Genomic DNA, 24,898 nt, shown 5'->3' with positions numbered 1-24,898 from the left:
ACTACATGCTAAATATTTCAGGTACTTGCACTGAAAACAAAACTTGGGAAACATAAAACCACAGGTCAGTCAGACCCCAGAGCTTGGGTTGAAAGTTGCTGTCAGTTCACAGGTAGTCTTGCCAATTTCTGAAATTATTGTATTTGTCATGTTACTGTTCAATAGATAGATCAATATTTATGTTGCCAACACTACATTAAATATGAGAAAGATGGTATTTAGTATCAACACACACTAATTCAATGCAGCAACCCCACTGTATGATAGCTTCTATGAGTGCCTAAGTGTGTTTGTTGGAACAGATCACTCTCATGACTGCACCTTTCCCTGAGCATATCAGATACACCCCTGCATACACATTCAGCAGACTCACAGATTTTATATGTTTGGTGTCAAGCAGGACTTGTTGCAGACTCCCCTCTATTTGTGAACAACTGATTGTCAAAAAGCCATTATCACTTAATCTGTCTTTGCTTCTGGACATGGAAGACTACAAAAGCCATGACAGCAGTAAGGATTTGTGCATGAATTAACGAGCCTGGCGTCAGGGGAAGAAGAAAAAAAAAAGTAAAAAACAAAAAAGAGAAAAAAAAAGAGAAGGCTAAATATCCAGTGTCTTTCTGCCTGCACTGCTGCTGCCTTTGGTGAAGTCTCCTACAGATCAGATGGGATAAATTAATTCTCTCTGATGCAAGCAATCCCACACCAGGTCCAAATGGAGAGGCCTTTGGAAACAAGGGGGTGAATTACCCGGGTCGCTTTACCTGCCTGCCCAGTGGAGATGGCTTGTAAGTCGCTTCACCAGTCGACCAAAGGGCTACAAATCTCTTCTAGAGCAGCTACTGAGGACCTGACGAGAGGCAGAGGAAGGCAGTCAGCACAAGGCTGGAGGGGGCACGACATCCAGACAGGGCAGAGCCTGGTGCTGACGGGACGAGCCTTCCCTGGGCTGGGCCATGCTGAGCAGGCCAGGAGCATCAGCTCATCAGGGGACACCAGTTAAATCCTCCTGGTGAGCTACAACAAAGGCACAGAAAAGGGGAACTGCTCTGCTGGGAATCTGGAGGCTACACCTCTGCCACAGCCTCATGGTGCTTGGCAGTACAGCTGATTTTTCTGAGGCTCTGGTAAGACAAATAGCACTGCTTAGTGCCAGCCTGCAACATTCAGCCATGGTCAGAGAGGAAAACAGGCAGAGATTGTCAAGAAACGAGCTTGTTTCAGGATCAGGGCGTGGGGTATATTTTCACACTCCTGTGAAACGCATCCTACTGAGAAAGGAAACCTTTCTGCTAGGAAAGCTGGCAGGGAACAGTAGGAAAGCTGCAGTTACAACACTGGATAGTAAAAGGAGTAGCTGTGTGTGTGTGTTTAAATGACCCTATCAGCCTGTGCCTATTGGAGTTCTCCCTCTGAACACTTGAACCACTCATCAGTTATCCACATACACAAAATCAGTGACCAACTTGTCTGTTTCCTTGCCCGGCACATGATGTTGTTCACTACTCCCCTTAATTTAACATAGTAGTGGATGCATATTTAAGGACACAGGGTTATGTTCTGGTCTCTAGACTGCTCAGATTCAGTGCTAAATGTGAAAATGAATAAGTAAAATCTTTTAAAAAATGTCACTCAGGTGTAATTTTTAAGGGGTTTTACCTGTGCTTTAGGAATATTAGCCATGACCTTGAAAATAAAAAAAAATATCATTTTCTAAATCAAGATTTTTTAAAAACAGAAAAGAACCCAAATTGCTATTTTTGTCACGCAAAGCGCTTTGAAACAACAGAACCTGACCAGTTTTAATATTCCTCTGAAGAAATGTAAATATGAAAGTCAAGGTAGATGATTTAGATAATCTGCTGTGAAATTTACGCTTAAAACACATAAAAAAGAAAAACAATCAACCTACAAATACACAAATAAATGCATCACTTAAATAGATCTCCACTTACCATGTATGACAGGAAGAAGTTACTTTGTCACCTGGGAAATATTCCTTTCCTTTCCATAAGCATGGACATTCATCTGCATCCAAGCACGTGTCCCCATGTTTCACAAGACTATCAAATAAAGAACCAAAATTACGCATTCAGCAGCAGTATAGCTGGTACCCAGATACAAAACTATTTTCCTCATCTTTAAAGTTACTACCAGTTTTATTATTGAGACCCAAATAATATTTAAAGTCTTCTGAAACTGGAAAGACAATTTTATTAATAATTGTGCATGAGCAATTTGGTATCTTCCTTTCCACAGGTACCTGAATATAGCACTTTGGGTATTCACCCTTCAATCACTAACCCTCTGAAGATTGACTCGTTAATATACAAACGTAAACATCAGGGAAACTAAGAATTTCTAGGAGTCCCCCAAATTTCTTGAAACTCAGACAAGTAAATTGCATTTAACTGAAGCCAAGAGATAATCCATGAGATGTGGGAGCCATCACAGCCCTTTGTTCTAGTGGTATGTACTCTTACTGTCCAAAATTAGTGGCATATTTAGCCAAATGATTTTTAAATGAAAATTTCTTCTTGCCCTCTTCTTTCTTTCCCTGATTTAATGAGTTTTATTTTGTTGCAGTTTTTCTATAGATGTAGTTATGCCTCCTTCTCCATGTATAATTTAATCAGTACCAAAAGAGCTATCCTAGCTGCATGGAATTACTGTATCAATTAATTAATATTTATTTCTGCATGGCAGGCAATTTCATGCAAGCAATTACAAATATACTCAAGTTTAGTGGTATCCTCACAGTCTTCAAAGGAGATTTTCATCATAACACAACTAACCATATGCATAGCTACTTACAGTCCAAGACTAGTGGTGTTTATACACAACTCTGAGACAATCAGATAAAAATGGGAAGTCATTAAAAAAAAGTGAAAAAGATTCATTTTCATAGAGAAAGAACAGAGGAATTCTTGCCCAGCAAGACTAAACGGAGCAACTAGTCCTAGTTTTAAAGTAAAATGTTTGTGGCTTCTTGATAATATTCATAAAATCTGAAATTAGATAAAGAGATAGAAATAGAAAGAGATCTCAAGCAGATCCTACAAATAAATGCCAGGAAATATACCAGAAGCATTGAGTCACTTTATTAAATAAGCTATCATTTCACTGACCCCAGAAAAGTTGCATTTCTTCCAAAAACCAATTCATTTTTTTTACAAATATTGTAATGCTATTGGATAAGCAAAGTGACACCAAAAATGGGACCTGGGTGTCCAATAACAGAACAGCTGTGATGACAAATCCATCTCAAACAAAAGCTGTGAAACCTGAACTCTAGACAAGCTGCAGCAGTGTCTTTCACTCTGATTGCTACATCTCCAAGCTGTTTTGATCCTGCCCCTTACCATGCAACGTAAGAATCTAGAGCAGCTGACACACCAGTTCCTAGAAAAAGGATTCCTTACAGGCACCTCACAGTCAAGGATTATCCCTGTTTCTAATGTTTGAAACGTACTTGTATTGAGACATAAACAGTCTCTTCAAATGATACCTTTTGGCAGATAATTATTTATTTTTTTTTCAAGGTAAGTTGGTTTGGAATCCCAATACCTCTCTGTAGTAATACAAATTTTGTTCAGGTTTTCCTGTGTTCCTAATAGACTCATTGTTCCTCATGGTTGGCACCGTCATTTGGGCGAGATACAGCACCATGGACAAGATGTGGTAAGTGTGAGGCACATCCATGACAAACAGGGCAACAAAAATATTTTTTTCCCTGCTATCCAAAAGGAAACATTTCATCATCGAATTTATCACAAGACATTTTATTTGCTTGTATTAATGAGCTGGTAACTTGTATTTGACAAATTACACAGTACAAATATGTAATTTGTATTTCACTTAGACTCTTCTTCAGTGTGTTATAAATCACACAGAAATTTACAGCTCAGTAAGGCTTATGAATGGGAAAGTGCAGAACACCATAAACCCTCCTCCCCCATTAGACTGAAAAACTGTAATTTTCCTCCAGGGTAGGTGAAGTGTTCTTTGTAATCCACACTTATTTCAAGCATTGTGTCACTCGAAGACAATCAGCTGTGAGACTGAAATTCCCACTGGTTTAAAGCTGCTCAGAACTGAACAGGGCACATTCAGACACAAAGAGATCACACTGACAAGGTAACACTAAATGCAGTTTTTTCCTCACATTATTCCACTGGATTAAAAAAAAAAAAAAAGTGATAACAGCTTTCTCTCTTGTAAAGCCAAGCAAATGGATAGATTTCAGTGATCTAAGAATTCACTACAAACACTTTACAGAGAGGCCTTGCACAGCTCCTCTTTGAAGTATCAGACATTTTTCTTGATGCTTATGCTTACTGTCCAGCCTACAATGAACTGCAAAGATGCAGGGACAACTATCCCACCTCACCCTGCTGAACATTCCCTTTTCATTATTATCTATAGCTTTTTGCATTCACACACAGAAATATGTAAATAGTCTTGGTAAAGGCACCATTAGAAGTAATGTCACCTTTGATTCATCAAACACTCCTTTGCTTCTGCAAAGATCACAAATCTGCACCAAAACAATAAAAAAATTGCTCTCCCAGATTCCAGCAGAGCAGCTTTCAACAGTTTGTGCCTTGTACAAGCTCTTTCCCCTCTCCTGCAGCAGCCTACCATCAATGTGCAGCCACAAGTACTTTTGCCACAACATTAAATTTGCTCTTTGAACGTTTCACAGACTGTCCTACAAAAGTAATTGAGTAATTGTAATAGAGCTTAGGGGAAGCAAAAAATGAACAAAATAAGCAGCAGGGAGCATTTGGCTTGTCTAACCAGAAAACAAGATAAATTTTGAGAGAAAACAGCAACATTACTGTAGCACCTAATGCCCTCATGACAGTTCACTCACTGTCTAGACAGGCAGAGTTAATATATTCTGGCTGACTTTTTGTTTTGGAAGCTTCTTTTAATCTCTTCTTCCTCTTTCCCCTGGTTTATTATACCAAAATATTAAGTAATTTCATAGAATGCTTAGAAGGTTTCCATCATCCTCACTACACCCTTCCATCTTTCTGTGTTAACAAACAATTTTGATGCTTTAACTGAGATAGTCACCTCCTTTTGCAGCTTCACCCTGGACTGGAAACCTTCCTGCAATCAGCTCCAGAATTTCAGAAAGTAACTCTGAGCATAATGGAAGTCTTCCTTTGAACTAAGTCACAGAGTTTAATATTTCTCTCCTTAAAAACTAGTCAAAGCAGAAGGTCATATGAAAAGGTGCTCAAGAATCTGAATTATCCTGGTGCAGTTTTACGAGTACAGGGGAATAAAAAATATTTATTTGCAGCTGGTGTAAGGGAGAAAGTAGGAGACCAAGAGGGTTTGTAAGTATTGCAAGAGGAAATAAGGAACTCTTAAAATAGATCAAGGAAAGCTGCAAGTCTGCAAAGCAGAAGAGGATGGAAAAGACCTGGATTGTCTTGCAAGAGAACTGCAACAGATGTTTTCTTTGGAGATGAGCTCCTGCACTTTCAGCACATTGTGTCTATTGCCATCAGAAATAGAAACCGGCATAAAATCTGGTGTGGATTAATACTGGTTCCTGAAACACCTGAAAAGAGGAACACTGATGCAGTCTTTGTAAGATAATTTTATTTTCCTGAGGAAATAGTGAAGTGCATAGCCATGATGGTATGTATCCCCATGGGGGTTAACCCTTATTTGCCTGGAAAACATCAAATCTTGACAGATCTCTCTAAAGCTCTGCCTAAACCAGACGTAAAAGATTAAAAATACTTAGCCTGATAACAGCAACAGGGCCATCCAGAGGAGTGAGGTTTGGACAGAACCGAGTTTTTATTTTCATGCTAATAATAACAACAGTAAATTCTGAGTTTAAACTGAGAATCAGCAGGTCTTCTGAAAAATGATACTAAACATATACCAAAAGCACAAGACTTTGATTTACTCTAAGGAGACTAATTTTAAGAAATAACATGGTCAATGTAATCACATTAATAAAGATTTGTTTTTTAAAAATGTTTGAAACTCATCTGTATTCTTCTCATCTTAATTCCTCATTAATAGAGGTTTGTCCATAGGCACATTTATAAGATGACAACACTCATTGTTTAGTTTTTGAAAATTACAAAGTGACAAGTTTTCCTTTTTTTTAAATAAAACCTTCCAATAATATGTTTTAGCTTGTTATGTGTCACTTGATACATATCACAGAAATACAATGATAATTTAGAAAATTTTAGACGGAAAATCTGGCATGATATTACTTAGTTACAAAACTTCACTACAATCACAGGATAATACAGCTTTGAATTCAGTAATTCTTCATTCATCTATTTTATGAGAGCAGTAAGTGATGAAAAAAAGAGAAAGCCATAAAAATTCTAATTATGTTAAATTTTCTCAAATTTAGTAGAGACAAGTTTTAGCACAAAAGATATTCTTCTGTGTCATAAATAGTAAGTTGTCTCCACGGTGTGGGGGTAGGAGAAAGAAGGGCAGTTTTTGTTTTTCCTGAATGTACGTAAGAAAAAATTTGTCAGACGTTTCCTTTAAAACATAGTTGTAAATAATTAAAAACATAGTGCAAGGAAAAAAAAACTTCAATACCACTGCCTTGTGTTCTTGAGGTTCGAACAGACTGACAGGCCATGAAAATAAATGCACGTACTTGGAATTATGGAGCACTATGTTCTTCGTTATTCTAGAATGATGTTGCCTTCTTTTTAAGATCAGTCTGTTGACACTCAATAAAATATCAAGTCAGGATGAACAGTAAGAAATTAAGTGACTTGCATGTACAGATAACATCTGCTAGCAGCCAACTGAGAATTAATTTTTATTCCCTTGCAGTACTAACACTGAGAGGGAAATTAAAAAGCCACTGAAACAAGCAGAAAATAACAGTCAGTTTTATAAGCGTGATTAGGAAGAGAAGTTTGGCTATGATTTAGAGTTAAAAAAATAAGTTTATCATGAAATTTTGGAAAATACTGCTAAGTTAGCAGAGACTTTGACCTAGGTTAATTGTACAGTGGTTGGTTTAACATAGCTTTATAGAGGGGAAAAAATTATGAAGATCCAATAAGCAGATATAACAGAAGCAATAAAAATACTATTTGCATTTGGGACAATATGTATTTCAAGCTATTGACATAACACTCAGAATTTTTATTTATTACTCATATTTAGAGGCTGGTGAGCCTTCGTTTCTCCAGCAAGATGGAATTATTATGCAATAGACATAGAAATTGCTAAATATTACAGCTAATTGAAATATGAATTGATAACACAATCTAAAATAAATACTGATGTGTTACTAAACAATCTGAATCAGTCCAAATGAAAGCACCCATCTTCAAAAATCCGACAGGACTCTTGTTGGAATCACAGGACCATTTAGGCTGGAAAATATCTCTCAGCTAATCAACTCCAACCATTATAATTCCCCCACAAAACTACATATATTGCAAATACAGCACCAATTTAATGCAGTACACTCTCTAAAGTATAGATCAGTTAAATACAGCTCATGCTGCAGTCAAAGGGTAAAATCTTGTCAATGGGGAAAGTGAGAAAACACGAGTAATTCCTTCAGGAAAGTGACTGATTTTTTTGACAGCAACACTAAGAGCAGGCTGTAAGCAACAATGAACAGAAGCTGCTTTGGAGATCATTACTGGTCTGACTGGAGACCATGGAAAACCAGTGAAACAAGACAGGCACAAACCTGTCCATTTGGAGCAAACATGTCACATAGCATCCAGAAACTACTGTTTATTCCCTTCCTTTTCCTGTACTCCATCGTTTCTCCTTGTTCCTTCTGTAGTCTGATTAAGGATTCTGTCTCCTTGTCAAATCATGCACATTTGGTACAGTTAGGGAGGAAAAATAATTTGATTCACAGAAACCCAGAACCAGAAAATGTAATTCAAATATTGTACTTGACAAATTATGCACTGAGAGAGCATTACTTCTTTTTTTTTTAAAATGCAACACAGAAATATAGAACATTTCCCTTTAAATGGTGACAGATGAAAACCAGTAAGAAAAAAATATAAACAGAGTCATAAAAATTACTTAGTATGTCAGGCAAAGTAGGGTCAAATCAACCTTAGAAAGTGAGTCCCAGGAGAATTAGTGTTTGATTTCAGCAGCTTCTAAAATAGACGGAAAGTATATCATCAATTTTTGTACCTTAAAAACTGTAATCCATAGAATGATCTCCTGTAAATTTAGATATTTACTTAAGCATGGTTACTTGCATCTGATTTATTCTCTGCAGAGGAAAAGGAATGAAGCACAGCTGCACTGTAAGCACAAAAAAAGGAAGGCTAGAAGTAGTGAAGTATTTGAAAATATTTCAGACCCCAGATACTAGAAAAAAAGACTGTGAAACAAAAATATTGCCCCCTTGAAATCTTCACACCACTTCTATGAAAAGAGATTCTTTCCTTTCCTTCTGTGAAAACAGGTTCTTTTTGTTAAGTATCTTTCTTTAAGTATCATTGAGGAATAATCACACCACTAAACAAATCAGAAAGGTCCTTCCTCTCTTGAAAAAAAATGTAGCTTCCTAAGCAGGCTTCTCAGTTGTGATATATTCACTTTACTTCACTCATTTTTAAAATTATTTTACCTAAATCAACTAATCAAACACATTAAACTGATTTCATTGCTACTTAAATCAGCTTTGCTTACATGTGATGAACCAAGATTAACTGATGCAAGGTCTCAAACAGGAACAAAAGCATGCATAAAGGAACGAAAATTATTTCAGGTGAAGGAAGCGTTAAGAGCAAAGAAATTCCATGGCTGTTGTACCCTTTCAAAGCAGACAATGTCACCTCAGTTTTCTATTTCACCAGTAAGAACTGATAGCCGAGAAAAGGAGTTTCAGTTACATAAATTCACAGTGCATCTGAATCCTGCACTACTTGAAATGACACGAACACAGGATGGGGTACTGTATAAAGGTCATGGTATTTTACTCATTTTTCTCTTCCAAAAATTTAATTTCAATTTTTTCATTACTGTGCTGTACTGGCTCTGACTCTAAGTTGTTCAATCTGCAGCATGAATCATTGTAGTGTGAAATCAGTTACTGACCTAAAATATCAGGGCTCTTCATATCCAACTTCTATCCAGCTTCTATCAAAAGCCTCTCTTAGGAAAATTCCTAAACAATTAAGATTTATTACCTAAATAAAAAACCTGCATAGTTAATACACAGCATAAGCCTCTTGTTTTTCCAAAAGCACACCAAAAAAACCATACACCTTTAGGATCAGATTAGCTTTTCCTAAAGCAACTTCAAATAAAAGCATAAATATATAAGCAACATAGGACCACTAGAGCTCAATCTTTTTTGACAAATTTGTATGTGACTTTATTTTCTAATTCATCAGTACAGACTGACACTACTAATTCAAACCCTAGGCTTGTAATACTGTTTCCTAGTTCTGCCCTAAGCAGCACTGAGGGTAAAATCCTGAAACACAAAGAAGCCTCTCCCTCTGCACACCCTCAAAAAAAAAACAAAACAAAACCCCCAAGCACCCCCCAACAAACAAAAAAACCCAACAAAACAAAACCAAATAATTTTGTGCCTGTTTCTCTACAGACAATATACTGTAGAAGAGTTTGCCATAGTTATAATAAAGAAAAATCCTAATTTTGTAGTTTTGTCCCTAGGAAATCATAACACTTTGCCTCTTACAACCATAAAACCATATTATCAGAGCTTTGGGATCACCAGCACTTGACACTGAGTCTTCCAATGCTAAAAAAAATAAATTTTAATTGCTTATGTTCCAGACCTAAATTACAACAGGAAGCAGTAGAGATCACAAGCTCAGAGGTCATGCACAGCAAAATAGCAGAGAATAAAAAGTTAGTATGATCTGAGTTGCCAGCCATACAGTGCTGCTGAAGGTAGCTTTGAAGAACGTCAGCCTGGTCCAAGAGGGTGAATTTTCACTATTCCAAAAATGTCTGCCTCCAGTTAATTTCAAAGGCTACCTTAGCACTGCACTATTTCAACACTGTACCATACTGTGAGTTCCACTAATTACAATTTCCATTTCAGATTAACCATTACACATTTCATGTTTCTGAGTATTAAAGTAAAATCCAAAAATCCTGAGTAGCAATATTTTATCATGAGACAGAAATATCTAGACATCATTCAGTATGAGTGCACAGACCTCAACTGAGCTATTTCAACAGTTCAAATGATTTCAGAGTTATAACACTAAAAAACTTCAGGCTATGTGCTTAAGAAATCAAATTCCATCAAGACTAGCATAACTTAAACACTTTAGTGTTATTTTTATGATCAAAATTCTCTCAATACAGCGTTTGATTCCACAACAGCTCACTGTTACATTATCAGCATAAATCCCCAAGACTTAAGAGATCCTTTTGAGGGAAAAAATACTGAAAACTATGCCTATGAATAAATAAACTTGACTCCTTCAGCCAAATATTGAAATAAGCAGTTAGATATTTGAAAAAACAAATCAAGATAAACAAGATTCTGCTGTAACACACAGATTGAATAAAATTATTGCAATGCCATTTCCATACTCTTGTTTTTTTGATATTATTATGAAGTATTTAACTCCACTTGTCCTATGGTTTAGCATTTATTATGACTTTAACAGCCAGTAGTGTGGGGTAAGCCTTCTAATTTTTATGCTCAGCCTTTGATATCTCAAATTTTCCAAGTAGAATTAATTACTCAATCATGTTTGTTCACCAAAAGATGCAAATCTGTCTGTACTCACCCTGGTGGGCAGACACAACCTGACACACAAGGAGGGTGTGCAGAGAAAGTGAGGTTTAGCAGCTGATTCTCACAAGTCCTCTCTCTGCTGAGCTCAGGATCCACTTGTGGATTACTGCAGTTAATATAAATCTGTCCAACTGGGCAGCTGTGTGCTGGGGGTGGAAAATTGACAAATGCTTTAATCTTCATACCTGAAATTTTGTATTCTGTAAATGTGTGCAATAAAGATTTGTAACACAGAAATTATAACATCCAGCAATACTAGTAACATTCAGTTGCCTCTCCTCATATTATTTGGGGCAAGGCTAACCTTTGTTTGCCCTACTGAAGGTATGTTGTTTATCATATAGCTAAACTTATCTGTGTTAGCAATCAAAAAACTATTATTTTAAAGTAGTGGGGGGAAAAAGTTGTTCAGATTTAACAGTATTTTGAACAGTTAGGCTGGTACAAAGCAAGAGCATTACTTTCAAATACACAAATATATAGTTATGGATGCCCTCCCAGAAGATAATTTCACACACTGAAGTATTTTCTAGTTCAGACAAAGGAGTCCACAGAGACTGGAGGAAATATATTCACTGACCCTGTATCTTTTCCCTCTCTCTTCACTCACCTATTACGTTGTTATCACAGTTCATTATGCCATCCCTGCAATGGCTGCAATAGAAATACACAAAGATGTACTGAGAGACAGGAAGATCTAAAATATTTATATATTCTATTTAGTAATGCAGAATAAGTCAATAGAAAATAACTTCATAAATGTTTGCACAGAACATTATAACTGGATAAAGTGTGCATTGCCTTAACACACGAACATTTGTTAAACTTCAACCTTCTCCTTTATACATAACATTTCTATGAGTAAAGGTGCGGGGCTGACAAAAAAATATGTACAGGAATATGGCCTCATGCTGCTCCCCAAAACACATCTGCCCTGCATGAAACAGTTCAAAACTGCATAAAACTCAGCCTAACAAGATCCTGTATGCAGGGAAGCACTGAGAAACCTAATACTGTCTGTTTCTTTCCAATTTGAGCCAAAATAGTCCAGTACTTTTCTAAAATGGCAGCAGCTCCTATTGCAACTCATTGTCAGGGAAAACTGGAGCAGTGCTGGCTGAGTTTCAGGTCCTGGTCTGCACTAGAGAACCTGAGGCCATGAAATCCAGCACAATTTTCCTATTCTTTTGCAATGGCTAAAGCATTCCCAGGACTCCTATAGCTGGTCAGCAGATTCAGAATCAAACTGTATACATGCTACAGCCTCTCTGTGAAAGCATTTGGAGTTGTGTATGGACCCCAAAGCACTGCAGGAAAAGTGCTCAAGGACTGCAGAGTATCGCTCAGGCAGGAGGAAAAGGAGCACCAAAGGGAACAGAGGGAGGCAACTCAAAGGCTGATACAACATCAATAAAAATATTTTAAAGAACTTTTTGAAAGCAACAGAGTAGAATAGCCATTCTATAGAGAAGAAATTCCAGTTTGAAAGTGGGAAGTTCCAAAGATGAAGCAATTGAGAGGAATAAAGGATAGGGAGAATAGAATAAAGATCATAATTGTTTGTAACAGAAAGTGACAGATAAAATACTTGATCACATAGTATTTTTTTCCAGTTCATCCACACATGTAGTCCTGCATGATTCCTGATGTATTGCTTATCACAAGGCAATTCACAAGAGCTGACAGTCTGTACTGTATATAGCCTTTTTTTAAAAACACCCCAAGTAAAAATCATGACTTAATAGAAAAAACAGATCTTTAATTCTAGGTAAAATTCTAATAGTTATAAAACAGTAGATTTTAATTTAATTAACATAAGCTGCCAGATCCCAAACAATTCCACTGAAAACAACATAAAGAGGACTTGTTGTCTACAGCAATTTAAAAAAACTACATTTGTGGATGATCTGCATTCAACCAAATATCCATCCCATGGGTCAGCAAAATTAGCTGACCTGGACCTTGGAGGAGAAGGATTAAGGATTTACCAGGAGAAGCCCCTTGTCTTGACTTCCAGGACTGTTTGGCACATTTTGTAAACAAAAACACCTTGGGGGGGCAGGCAGCAGTGCACCCAGCCTTGGCAGGGCCCCATATGCATAATGTGCTGCCTGGCACACTCCAGCAAATCTGTCCTAAGGTAAAAATGTAAGCTAACTCAATGAGTAAGATATCAATTCATAATAATCAGTATTTATGGCCTGCTGACAAGCAAGAAGGAGTTTGTGTGTGCTTGCTAAGTGCCCCCATTGCAACAGCAGTCTGACAACACCAACCTCTAATGTGGCCTTTGTAGCAAACCCAAGTACCACACTGATGTACCACAGACATGAATGATTTGGTCTGCTCTGCTTTTAATTAAGTGCTGCAGCAACTGATACAGGCAGTGAGAGCTCAGATATTATTTCTCAAGGCTTGTTATTTACAGAACTTGTCACCCACATTACTTAACCTTCTCCAGACAGAAATAACTGTTGAAAAGGATGCATCTGGCAGGAGCCAGGATCATCTAACAACCTTTCTTCCTTAATGGCATGGCTGCGATGATGCAAATGGAAGAGCAAGAGGACAAGAACAAATGCCAAATGTAAGGAACAATAACAGAGATGCTTATTTACCACTGGCTACAGCTGACAGTTTTTTGTGTTATTTCTTAGCTGATAAAAGCCACATTGCTCTTTTACAATGATTCTATACTAGTGGAAGACAGATTCTTAATAATTCTTCATAAATGGACTTAGAATCTGATAAAGGGAAGGAGAGTACCAATGAAGATCTATGGACAGTCAGGAAATGTCTGTGCTTTTCTCAAGCTCTCCACATTAGTATGATTAGATATGAGAAATTATTATGGTTTTCTTTCTGTTTTTCACTTCAATATATTGCATTACAAAGCACAGCAGCCTGAAAAGCCTAAATTCTAAAGGACCTTTGTCAAACGCAGAGAAAACTGATGCAGGTTTATTCGGTAGGTTTCATTAAAAAATAAGTAAAACAACAAAAAGAAAACCCAAGAAACTAGCCAAAATTATTTAACAGAGCTCTTAAAAAAGTGACACAATTCAGCTATGTGAAAATTCAATTTTGTATCTTACCATTTGCCTAAAGATGTCATGACATTTTCTCCAGGGGGATAGTCAATTCCTTGAAAATAACACGGGCATTCATTTCTGGAACAGGGGGAAAACATGTAACAGATTAACCCAAACTGAAAAAAGAAGATTAAATTCCCATTGATTTAACTGCTGTTCAAATTTCAGTTCCTTTCTTGGTTTTGGTGAGATTTTTTTGGTTAGCTGGTTATTTTGTGGTTGTTTGGAGGTTTTTTTTCGAATGCAAGAAATTGAACTCAATAATGCTGTATAACTCAAGCATATTTTCAACCAAATCAGCAGGAAAATGGAAGCTTATGTTTTGTATCTCTTATGTGCCAAAAACCAGACAGAACGTAACAATTAACACTGATGATGTTGGATGAGCAGCCATGTTACAGAAAAGCCATTTTTGATCAACACAGACATCGGTTCTGTATAATTCTAAGAGACCCTGTCAAGTTTACAGATGTGTATCATCTACAAGGGTTACAAGTTAATTAGCTTTCCACTCTGACTTGCAAATGTGGTGGTCAGAAACAGCATGACTATCAGAACTGCAACTTTACCCACCTCTGCAGGCATCGCTCAGTCCTGGTATCCAAATACATTCCAGAGGGACAAGCACAGCCTTCAACACAATCACTGCTGCATTTCTCTGGCACAGACAGTGCTTGGCAGGTTCTGCCACAGGTAGATACACAAGTACTGTACTCCTTTGTGTCTTCACATGAAAGAGCTGTCCAAACGAAACAAATCTCTCAAATTACAGTGCAAGAGACTCAAGTACCTCCCAACAGCTTTCTGATAAACATCTCCATTCTTTCGTTCCCAATCACATTAAATTCCACTAAAATTGCTACCTTGGCACTATGCTGTGTAAACTACACAGATGTAAATCCACAGTAATAACAAGTGCAATGAGTCTCAGCAGTTAATCCAGATTTACACTGTGGAAACCAAACAGCTAAAGCCTTTCTGCCTCTAACTCTGAAAATACTTTTCATTTGTGCATGGGTTTTTGGAAATGCATAGCACCTTAAAAAAAAAAACAACAAACCCTTAAAATCTTTAAAAAAACCACATGTACTTTGCAGATGTTGCACAACACCATATTAAATTTTCTTTTTTATATATATGTCTGTCTCTTATAAAGGACTACCAAAAAAGACTGAAGCTCTTGAAATACCAATAGATTCACCTATTTTAAATGCTACAAGCATGACTTTTTAAATATACTATAAGAAAACTATACTTGTTACCAGAAAATCAAATCAGATCAAATGGCTTGAATGACTCATTCAGTCGTAAGTGGACAGAGCCATTTATGCAATAATAAATACAAACAAGGCAGTCTTGTCAGATACACATACAGATACTCCAGCTTGAGATGCTAAAGCTGGACCAACTTAATCCTCTTTATCATGCATTACAACATGGATAATTACATGATGTGATGAAACCCGTTAAATATTAAGCTCTTGAATGTTCCTTAGAAAAGATTTTCAGAGTTGTTAATAGAGCCAGACATCAGAAGTATCAGTTTCAGGTTGTTTTATTGTGTTTACAATTATATGCTTTTTAAAAAATGAGAGCCAAACATGTCCTATCAATATCTTTCACATCACTAAAAATGAATATAAACTCAAAAATGAACTATTATCCTTTGCTTGTGAGGCTTTATGGAGTGGATAATACATGTCACCTGTATCTATAAATATACATATATTCTATATTTTTCTATTCATTTTAAACTAAGTAACAACAATACCAAGTTTCAACACTTTCCTGAGCACTTTGTGTATTTCAGTGTCACTGACAGTAAGAGAATAAACTAAGAGATTGTCAGACAGCAGAAGTTGAGAGTAATCCAGCTAAAACTGCTGAATACCATAATTTTTCATCTCATTCATTTAAAGAATTAGGTAAACCTAGCATCTACAAGGAAAATAAATCTATGCAGTTCACGAATAATATCTATATGGTATGAGTTATGCAATGCCATATAATAAGGACAGACACATTTTGAATTCTGTACACATTCAAAGCCCTCCAACTACTTAAAAAAATATTTGCAATGCTTCATATATCAAGGAGCTACAGAAAGTAAACTATAAAGAAAGAATACTCTAAAAACACTGGTACAAATTCTGTCTTGACAGAAAATTCTTTAAAAAAAGAACCTTGTCCTGTGCGCAAAAGGTCACACTAGAACTAATCCTTTTCTCATTTAAAAGATTGTATTGATTAATTTTATTTTCTGATCGTCTCTAAAGCTCTCAGGCAGTAATTATTTAAGTCTAGAAGTGAAAGGAAACTCACCACAGTCCGGGACAGCTCCTCTGAAATCTACTACAACTCCAAACTTTCGGCAATGATGAGCATAATGGGCCAGAGCAGAGCATAAACAAGTCTGTCCACATTTGCAAGTGTCTCTTCTGCACTGCTCAAAATAGGGAACAGGACTCAAATAGGGGTAGCATGGAGCAAAAAGATCTCTCGTAAGGATGCTACAAGCTTCCGCTGCGTAAGAGGCTACACAAATAACAGATTAAAAACCATTTCAGTGATGGAGCTCAAAAAGAACAAAATGTGTCTTCTATACAATGCAGCCAACCATGGTTATATACTGTTGCCACATAAATACTTTTATCTTTGACGTCTATACAGCTGTACAGAAGAACTAACATTCATGTCCCAATCTGTTACCTAGAATGCAGCTTTTTAGCACTGAACATTGTAAAAATGCTCAAAAGACAGCAGGAGACATGACAATTCCCTAGCACTGATAAAATTACTGGGGAAACTTTCATATTCTACCTCTATCTTTACAAATGTTTAGTGTCCAATACAAGAAGTGGTAGGAACTGTGAAATAGATGTAACAGTTGATCTACAAAGTTCATCATTATTAAAGGATGACTTAGTGAGCATCAGTGGTCCTCATGGCATCAGCCACCTGTGTATTATCTCAACTGGACCCTTTCAGCTAAATCTATAGGCTGGCAGTGTGTAAGCATCTTTCTCCTTACTCACTCTCTTCCATAGTAGACAACTAAATCAAGTTTTTCAGCATTCTCAGAAATGAATATTGCAATAGTTTAGAGTCACCATCTTAACTAGCAGCATCACCAATATAAGACCTCGTACCAAAATTTAATGCATGTCTAACTTGACACAGTGTAACTGCAAACCAGAAATAAAAATTATGTATTTCAAATGCTTCTCCAAGTATTACAAAATCATCAGACAATACACAATGTGATTTTTTAAGGGATTGAACTCAGGTGCCTCTACACTACCCCTAGGTACTAATTCCTTTAATGGGTAGGACTGGTTATTACTGTACCTGATCCAACCAGGAAAACAGGCACAGATGTTCTAAGTAGAAATGCATTTGTCAATAAGAACTTTCCCTCACTGCCCACCTGCCTGCAGATGAACATCACACGGATCCACCTGTGAACTGTCATGCACAAGAACGCACGCCGATGAAGTTTTCCATGCGTTTCCAAACAGCTCTGGAGTGCTTTCTGTTACTCCAACTGGAGATCTTTTACAAAACAGAAGTCAGTCAGGAAAAGTACAGTGAATTTGAAGAATGGTTTCAGTTCTTACACCCTCTGATTCAAGCTCTTCTTTCACTATTCCATATTCTCATTCACCTGCCCATAAAACTGCAATTTTAAGTTTCAGGACCCCTTTTTTTCACAGGTAGAGGCCCAGAAACAGAAGAGATGCCCTCTACAGACTTTTTAAGGAGGAAAATATAAAATTCCACTTCTATAAGAGAGAAGGGAACATCACTGTCCTGATAGTTTCAGCTCTCTTATCTGTCCTTTCAGTTCCTTAGCGATATCCAACCCGTTTTTCATCTCTCCTATACATATACTTTCCTGTCTGTTGCTGACTTCCTAGGCTCTTTATTCCTTGCAGGAAAGAGAAAAGAAACCCAAGCTTCCAGAAATATAACTGCAAGAGCAATTGAACAAGTACTTTGAGGCCTAGGTAATAGAAGCTGAACAATAAAGACTTTGATCAAAATAACCAAGGCACAGTAATGTTGTACAGAGAGAATGATCAGACGTGTGCATTTAAATATGGAGTGTTATACTCGAGGGAAAAGACTGCATTAGGCACACAGTCAGGAGTATTGCCACTGGTAAAGCAGCAGGGAGAGAAGGCACTGCAGAAGATACCACTGCCTATGGCAAGTCTCCCAAACATGCTGTGGATCAGGTTGTTTGCATACGTATCAAGGTGCCTTGATACCAAATCTCTGTCATGTCTCAGAACAATTTCTAAGACCTCAGGTTTAAGGGCATTTTTTTACAAATATCAACTATTGTACAGCTTCTCATCTGTGTGAGAGGAATCCAAAGGCTGTTGTCAAAAATACACTACAAAACTACCTGTCAAACAGAGAAATATTTTAAGAAGTTTTATATAAATAGTGTCTCTTCATTAAGATGCTGTCTATGTGTTTCCTAGTCTCATTATAAATAATAGTCTGCTAATACTTTTTAATCTGTAACACAGAAACTGTTCAAAATTCCACTGGTATATTTTTAAATGGGAACTATAATGAAAAGCTTTTACATTTTTCAATTAATTTTGAGTTAGAAAAATTCCAGCTGTTCTGAAAACACAAAATTCTTCTATTATTTCCCTTTTTTATCCTGTTGTGTCCTAAACTTGTGTTCTCCCAGGACCATTAGGCTACTCTAATCCACTGGAAGCTAATTTTTTCTTTAGTGTCTGTGAGAAATATGTTGCAAGCTGGGAAAACAGCAGCTTTGACTATGGAGCTCTGACCACCTCTCCCTGCATCACAATGAAGGGAAGCTCAGGCAGCAGCCAGTTCCTTTTGCTGGTCTGCAGGCACCAAACAATGAAGGCTCTGTCAGAGACAATAGATTAGGGTTTACAGGAGAAAATAGGAGCTGGAAAGAGATAGAGTACTGCAGAGAGGCAGAAAGTTCTTTATATAGGCCACTCTGCATTTTGGACAGCATTTTTCTGGTAAAATAGCCCTTGTGCATTGTATGTATTTCACCAGATTTTTATATTGAATATTTTGAGTGAAACCTGGCTTGATATCCTGTAGCTGAAGCTACAGATTTTCTGTTAGCAAACTGAACCCTACTATCTATCTCACTAATGAAAAACTTCAAAATACATTATTCTTGGTATCTATCCTTTCAGCTTCAGTACACACTTGATCTACCACTCTAGCTATGGATATTCATATACTGGTAGATAGAAATCTTGCAGCTCTGCATACAAAAAATCATCCTCTGTATTTCCATTGAAGGTTCCACACAGGCCCACAGTGTCGTCCTTCCAGCGTTCATCCACTTGAAGGTAAAGCCTCAGTCCTGCTCTGTCGTAGAGGATCTGTAATCCAATCTGTGTCTTTACTTGCAGAAATACAGAGGAAAGTTTCCGTATTTCAAATAACTCTGGGGAGTAAAAACAGAACTTGTTGAAAGGCAAAGGAAACCTGCTTGAAATTTACGTTTTGTTTCTTGACATTTCACTGGTGTTGGTTGATATCACTTTTTTGTAAGGTTTTTTCCTGTTAAGGCCGTATTTTCCTCTAAACATGATTCTCATTAAAGGTTATACAGATTCAATCTTTATGAACGAAACAGAAAAATTGTGAGACTCGCCACACTTTTTAAAATGCATTGAGAGTTCACTGAAATATCCACAGAGGTAAACCAAATGAAATCAATGTAAAAATACAAACATTGCAGACCATTTTTTGTAGACAAACTCATCCTAAAACCAGGAACATGATTCCGATGTTAAAACCTCTTTTGTGAAATTCTCGAAGAGCCAAGGCCTTGCAGACATCAAATGTACTAATTATTAGCATATAAAACTCTCATTAAAGGCAACACTAAACCTCACATTCAAGTATTCCTATGCAGAATGCTAGACACCTTCACACCTTCAAGACAGAGAGGCTTAAAAAACTCAAAGCAAAAACAAACAAAATAAATTTCTGGTCTGAAAATCTGTAGCTCATCTCTAAGGGCCAGTAGGGTTCTTTCTGCTTAAATTTATGTGAGCTGTTCACAAAAATGGAAGAATAAATTATTCTATTCAAGAATCAGAGGAAAGAATTTCCCTCGGGCAAGAACTAAAAAGCCTTGGAAATGTGAGGGATGGCGTTTGGACTTGTTATAATAAACAAAACCTTAAAGTAAGAGACAACTAGCCTGATGCAGCCACTGCACAACTCCTACCATTAGAGTAAAAACTACATCAAAAGTTAATTTGTAAAGCATTTCATATGAAATAACAACATTGGCACTAAAGTATGTCTTTTAACTTCAGTATGTTAGCAATGTTGACAGTGTCACAACACACATGAATGTCATTGAAACATCACTCTAGTGTTTGATAAGAGTTATATGCTTATGTATTACTCCTTACCATCTGCATAAGGGAGGTTAATTTTGTACTGGTCATAGATCAAAACATCTCCTGAATGAGTCAGAGTCACTTGCCTCTTGGGGTCCTGCTTAAGAATAAGGCTGACAGATTGGATACATGATCCATCCTGGTTCTGCAAGTGAGAGCAAAGCAAACAAGAAAAGTTATACTTAGTGGGGATTGAAAATTTTAAGATATACCCCCTGCTTCTTGGCAGAGTGCACCTATGAAACATGCAGCTTTGCAGCTAAGAAAAATCAGTATTTTGAACGATTTTCCACATGTGTTTAATAATAGCATTTAACCTTCTATGCAAATACAGTGTAGAAGTGGGATTTGGAAAGAGAAATTTGAACAATTCTCACATAGCTTAGTACCAAGACACACACAATTCATGAGACACCCTGATTAAAGACCTGCTGAGGCTGAACTGATGCTCACTAACAATGCTGCACTATCTACAGAGCAGTGCACCAAACTCCAGATCTGTACTTCAATGCATTCTGATATAACAGGTTCTTTTAAAGCATATTTTAAGATATAAGATTCTTTCAAAGGCAAACATTAATGAAAGACAGAAATGTCTTAAGAATCATTATTTAAAACAGCACTTAAGTTCATTATTTCTGAGGGGAGTTGTAGAGTAGTAGAGCATAAGCTCTGTGGATGAATACTGATATAAGAAAGGCAACATGATGCCAGCATATATCACAACATCCACTTGACCCAGCTTGCTCGTTGCTGCTACTATTGCTTATTCTTATTTGGTTTTCACTTCTCCAAGACAAAATGTCACATAGGAAAACACATGAGTAGGAATACTGCATTGCAGTCTGGATGAAACATTCTTAACAAAAAAAAAAAATCCTAGACCAATCCTATTTACTTTTCTTACACCCACAGTCTTCAGCGAAACTCAATTCTACAAGAAATGCGCCTCTATTAAGGAACATGGAAATAAGTCAGAGAGGTGACTAACAAAAGTCAGTTACAATAAGTTTTCAGGACAGGACTTCCACTTTCCAGAGTAACTCACGTACTTCAGCTTCCAATGTTATTATGGAAAGGCTTCTTGTTAAAGCAAGTCTATTAATTAGAATAGATTAACAGATTTTTCTTAACAGGATGAATTTGATCACTATTCAATTTTTTAAGGAGAGGAATGTTCCACCAAAGAGAATCAGGCACAGAGGTAGATCAACAGATGACTTGAACTTCCCCATGTCAGCACAGACCTTGCTACATGCTAAAAGATGAGAACCCCAGTCTACATTTTACTCTCTCATTGCTCTAGAAGGAAATTAGGTTTCTGACACACCTACTACGTGCAAATCCCTTTACCATAGCTTGAGACACAAACTTTTTACACTGGCTAAGTGAGGCTGGATTAAATTAAGAGACTGCCCATTCCCTGTCATCTACAGATGAAAAGGAGAAGCACTCAACTCCTGTTTCTTCTGTTCAGCCTCCTTTACTTCAAGTCCTTGTAACCATTTAACAGCTTTTCCAGAACAATGTAATTTGTTCATTTTACTCTCATCTCGATTAAGCATCTTCAATGTCTCAATGTCACAACAAAACTATCTCCCTTATCAACACCATTTTGAGCACAAATTCAAAAAAGTCTTATATACCAGAACATACACAGACATGTCTGAAATCATTCGGTCAAAAAGCAGTCTAGGCTTCCCTGCAGAAAATTCCACATTGTTTGGATCTGGACATGTGCTGCAGCAGAGGTATAACCACCAAAGTTGTTGGAGGCTGCATTCTTCAGCCTCACTGCCTCCAGTGAAGGCATGGATAATGATGAAACAGTAAAGTTTTAAGCATCTTCAGTGCTGAAAAAGCCACTGAAAAAATATAGTCAAGATAACTTTTGGACAGTTGCACAAACATCAAAATTATGTAGTGAATAGCATCATTCATGGTGTAAAAGAGACCAGAATGTCCAGCTCAAATATTTACATTTTATTCAGCTCTTTCTGACTTTCACTGGTACTTGTCTAATAAAGGGCAAGTGTTGTCCTGCTTGTTGAAAACCATTCCTAGAGCTACAAGGATCTCTGGACAGTACCATGTGGCTCTGACAGATGCTGAACTAGCTGCAGAGCAGGTCATGTGTCAGCTCTTCTAACACCATGGACTCAAAGTACACACAGTGGTGTGTGAAGATAAAGAACTACATGCAGAATTTCCCTGTCTCTACATAATAATGCAACAGTGATCTTACACCAGCAGATGAAATGATAAAATGAAACTTGAAAATAGGATATCATAAAAATAACTGGAGATATTTCATCAGCTCAACCAGCTCTCCTGGAGTGACACTGAAGACAGATGTCTGCCTTGTGAAGCCATATGCTTGTACCTTATCTTGCTGTCTTGCCTCTTTACTAAGAAATTAGGTTTATGTGCAGTTCATTCAGCAATAATGGCTACATATTGACAACACTGTATGTCTTTTAAAAAGCTGAAAATAAAAAAATGGCAGGTGGCATAAAGAGCAGAGGAGAACCAAGAAATCAATCCTCCATAGTATATGTACACAGTATTGACAAAAGCTTTATTATTCCTTCAGGCTTAAACTGAAGGAGAAATTCTGCCTGACAATTGTTCTCTGTTCCAATAGACTGTTTCTTTCACGGCACTCCCCCTGCCAGCTTTTGGCAGGTGTTTTCACAGGAATGGCCATTTCTCTCACTAGACACTTTAAAAAAATCTATACTCAGAAGACCTTCTCATCATAAAAACTACACAGCCAGTGAGGCTGTCACCTGAAACTCAGATAAGGTTAAGCTGTGCTGATCACTTGACTGGTTCTCCTTCCAGAAAGTGCTTAAACAAAATTTCACATCGTTTTGAAATAACTTGTTGCCTGATGACTGTTTATGTCACCAACTCTAAGGCTCAGGATGACTGGATTCTTTGTGATTCAAAAAGCTAAAATCTCCCCAGGTATTTTCTTTCCAAATTTTCTAGTCTGCCTGAATGAGATGGGAGTGATAAGGCTGTTTTAAAGAAGCACATAAAATCTCAAACCATCAAGAAATATGAGACTCCACATTACAAATCTTTTAGCTTCCCATTTCAATCCATTAATTTTAATAAATAGGAAAAAAAGATAATGGAGGGTGCCTGGGGAACTGAAAAGCAGGTCTTCTGCCAAGTGGTACCAGCTGGTTGATAATTAGACACTTGAATAGCTGTACTGAAGCCCCACATTCTTGCATTATAGTACAAAAACTCTTCTCACTACCCCCTTACCACCTCTATACTGACAATTAACTTAGCAGCACGTAGCCCTAGGACATAACCCATAATCCTCTGATTACCCACCTGATTGTTAACATCCAGAACGCTTTACTCAGACCTCCATAAAATCTATACTTGTTAGAGACTGCCCAGGTGACCTTTGTCAAAAGCTAGGTGAAGCACAAAGCCCCACATGCAGTAAAAGCCAAGAGAATCTGGGGCTTTTTTCACCTACAAACCACCTGGACACATTAAGCAAAGTCACTAAGGCTGACGAAGAATGCAAGAGTAACTGAAAGGCACTTTGCAACCTCACCAGCAAGGCAGAAAGCCAACTAGTTTGGTTATCACTTTCCCCAACAAAAATTAACCACAGCAGCTAAACCAAAAAGCACAATTCAGTCTGTTTTGTACACAGAGAGAAGTGCTCCTAACACAAGGGAATGAGGCACACGCACATACTCTGCCCATTACCACAGCAGATATTTGCTCTATTTATTGATGGGCTTTTCAACAGGTCAGGCTGCAAGGTACCTTGCTGTGAGCTTCTGCAAGAAGTCATTGTGGCCTCAACTCCCCTTTGATAAAAAAAGCTGTGTAGACAGTTTCTTTGGGGATTTCTTTTGCTCTTCCCCCATGATATAGCCCAGCTATACTATACACAACGACCTTTCTCAAGCTTCTTGAACATTGCAAAATTGTGACACTGACACTGACTGAATAGATGAATGCCTATGCTTACGTTTTGCTCACAGCTATTCCTTTTATTTTTTTTTCTCATTGAGATGATACTAATTTTATCAATTCCTCAGGATTCAAAGTTTAGTACAGAATGAAGCCAGGATAGCTTGCTAAAATTAAACCAAGCTAACTACATCTTGAAACAACCTCAATCTTCCTATAAATTGGAAATACTAGCAGGATCACAAGAATAATGCACATAGAGGTTAAAGCCTAGAAGTTTTTAAAACATGCACATCCTTGCCAACATTTCATTTCCCAGCCCTCGCTGTAACACCTCTATCTCAAAGAGCAAAAGGCTGTTAAGAGTGTTATACAACAGTTTTATTTGCTACCCAGGAATTCACTTTTTCAATACTGTTAACTTCTAGCTCTGTCACATATCTCACCTGGTATCCTGATATGATTCTCCTAGGAACCATAGGAGAGGCTTTATTTGTGGATCATCAAGTTTTAAAATACGTTTGGCCTCCATCCAGTTAAGCTATTTTTCTTACCTCCCAACTTCTACCACTGAGATGAGGGGACTCAGTCTCCTATCTCTTACCTGGATTGCAAATAAATAATTTCTACTACAATAAACT

The 24,898-nt window shown here is 37.2% G+C and overlaps 1 protein-coding gene across 4 annotated transcripts in view; it reads right to left on the bottom strand.

The window, feature by feature from the left end:
• Window positions 1-24,898, bottom strand: part of OTOG (otogelin) — an 85,845-nt gene that overhangs the window by 51,815 nt on the left and 9,132 nt on the right. For all 4 annotated transcript variants that reach the window (XR_004497928.1, XM_033515254.1, XM_033515255.1 and 1 more), the window contains exons 10-18: window positions 20,319-20,451; window positions 19,159-19,336; window positions 17,303-17,427; window positions 16,198-16,410; window positions 14,449-14,614; window positions 13,879-13,953; window positions 11,394-11,437; window positions 10,776-10,929; window positions 1,956-2,063 (exon numbers count right to left, since the gene is read on the bottom strand). Coding sequence is in view for 3 of the 4 variants with exons in the window: in XM_033515254.1 (XP_033371145.1) it covers window positions 1,956-2,063; window positions 10,776-10,929; window positions 11,394-11,437; window positions 13,879-13,953; window positions 14,449-14,614; window positions 16,198-16,410; window positions 17,303-17,427; window positions 19,159-19,336; window positions 20,319-20,451 (1,196 nt within the window). In the remaining variant the exon portion in view is untranslated. The remainder of the gene's footprint in view (window positions 1-1,955; window positions 2,064-10,775; window positions 10,930-11,393; window positions 11,438-13,878; window positions 13,954-14,448; window positions 14,615-16,197; window positions 16,411-17,302; window positions 17,428-19,158; window positions 19,337-20,318; window positions 20,452-24,898) is intronic.

The sequence above is a fragment of the Parus major genome, chromosome 5 (assembly GCF_001522545.3).
Source record: "Parus major isolate Abel chromosome 5, Parus_major1.1, whole genome shotgun sequence".
In the NCBI taxonomy this organism is placed as follows: Eukaryota; Metazoa; Chordata; class Aves; order Passeriformes; family Paridae; genus Parus; species Parus major.
This window is presented reverse-complemented; position numbering and strand designations above follow the sequence as displayed.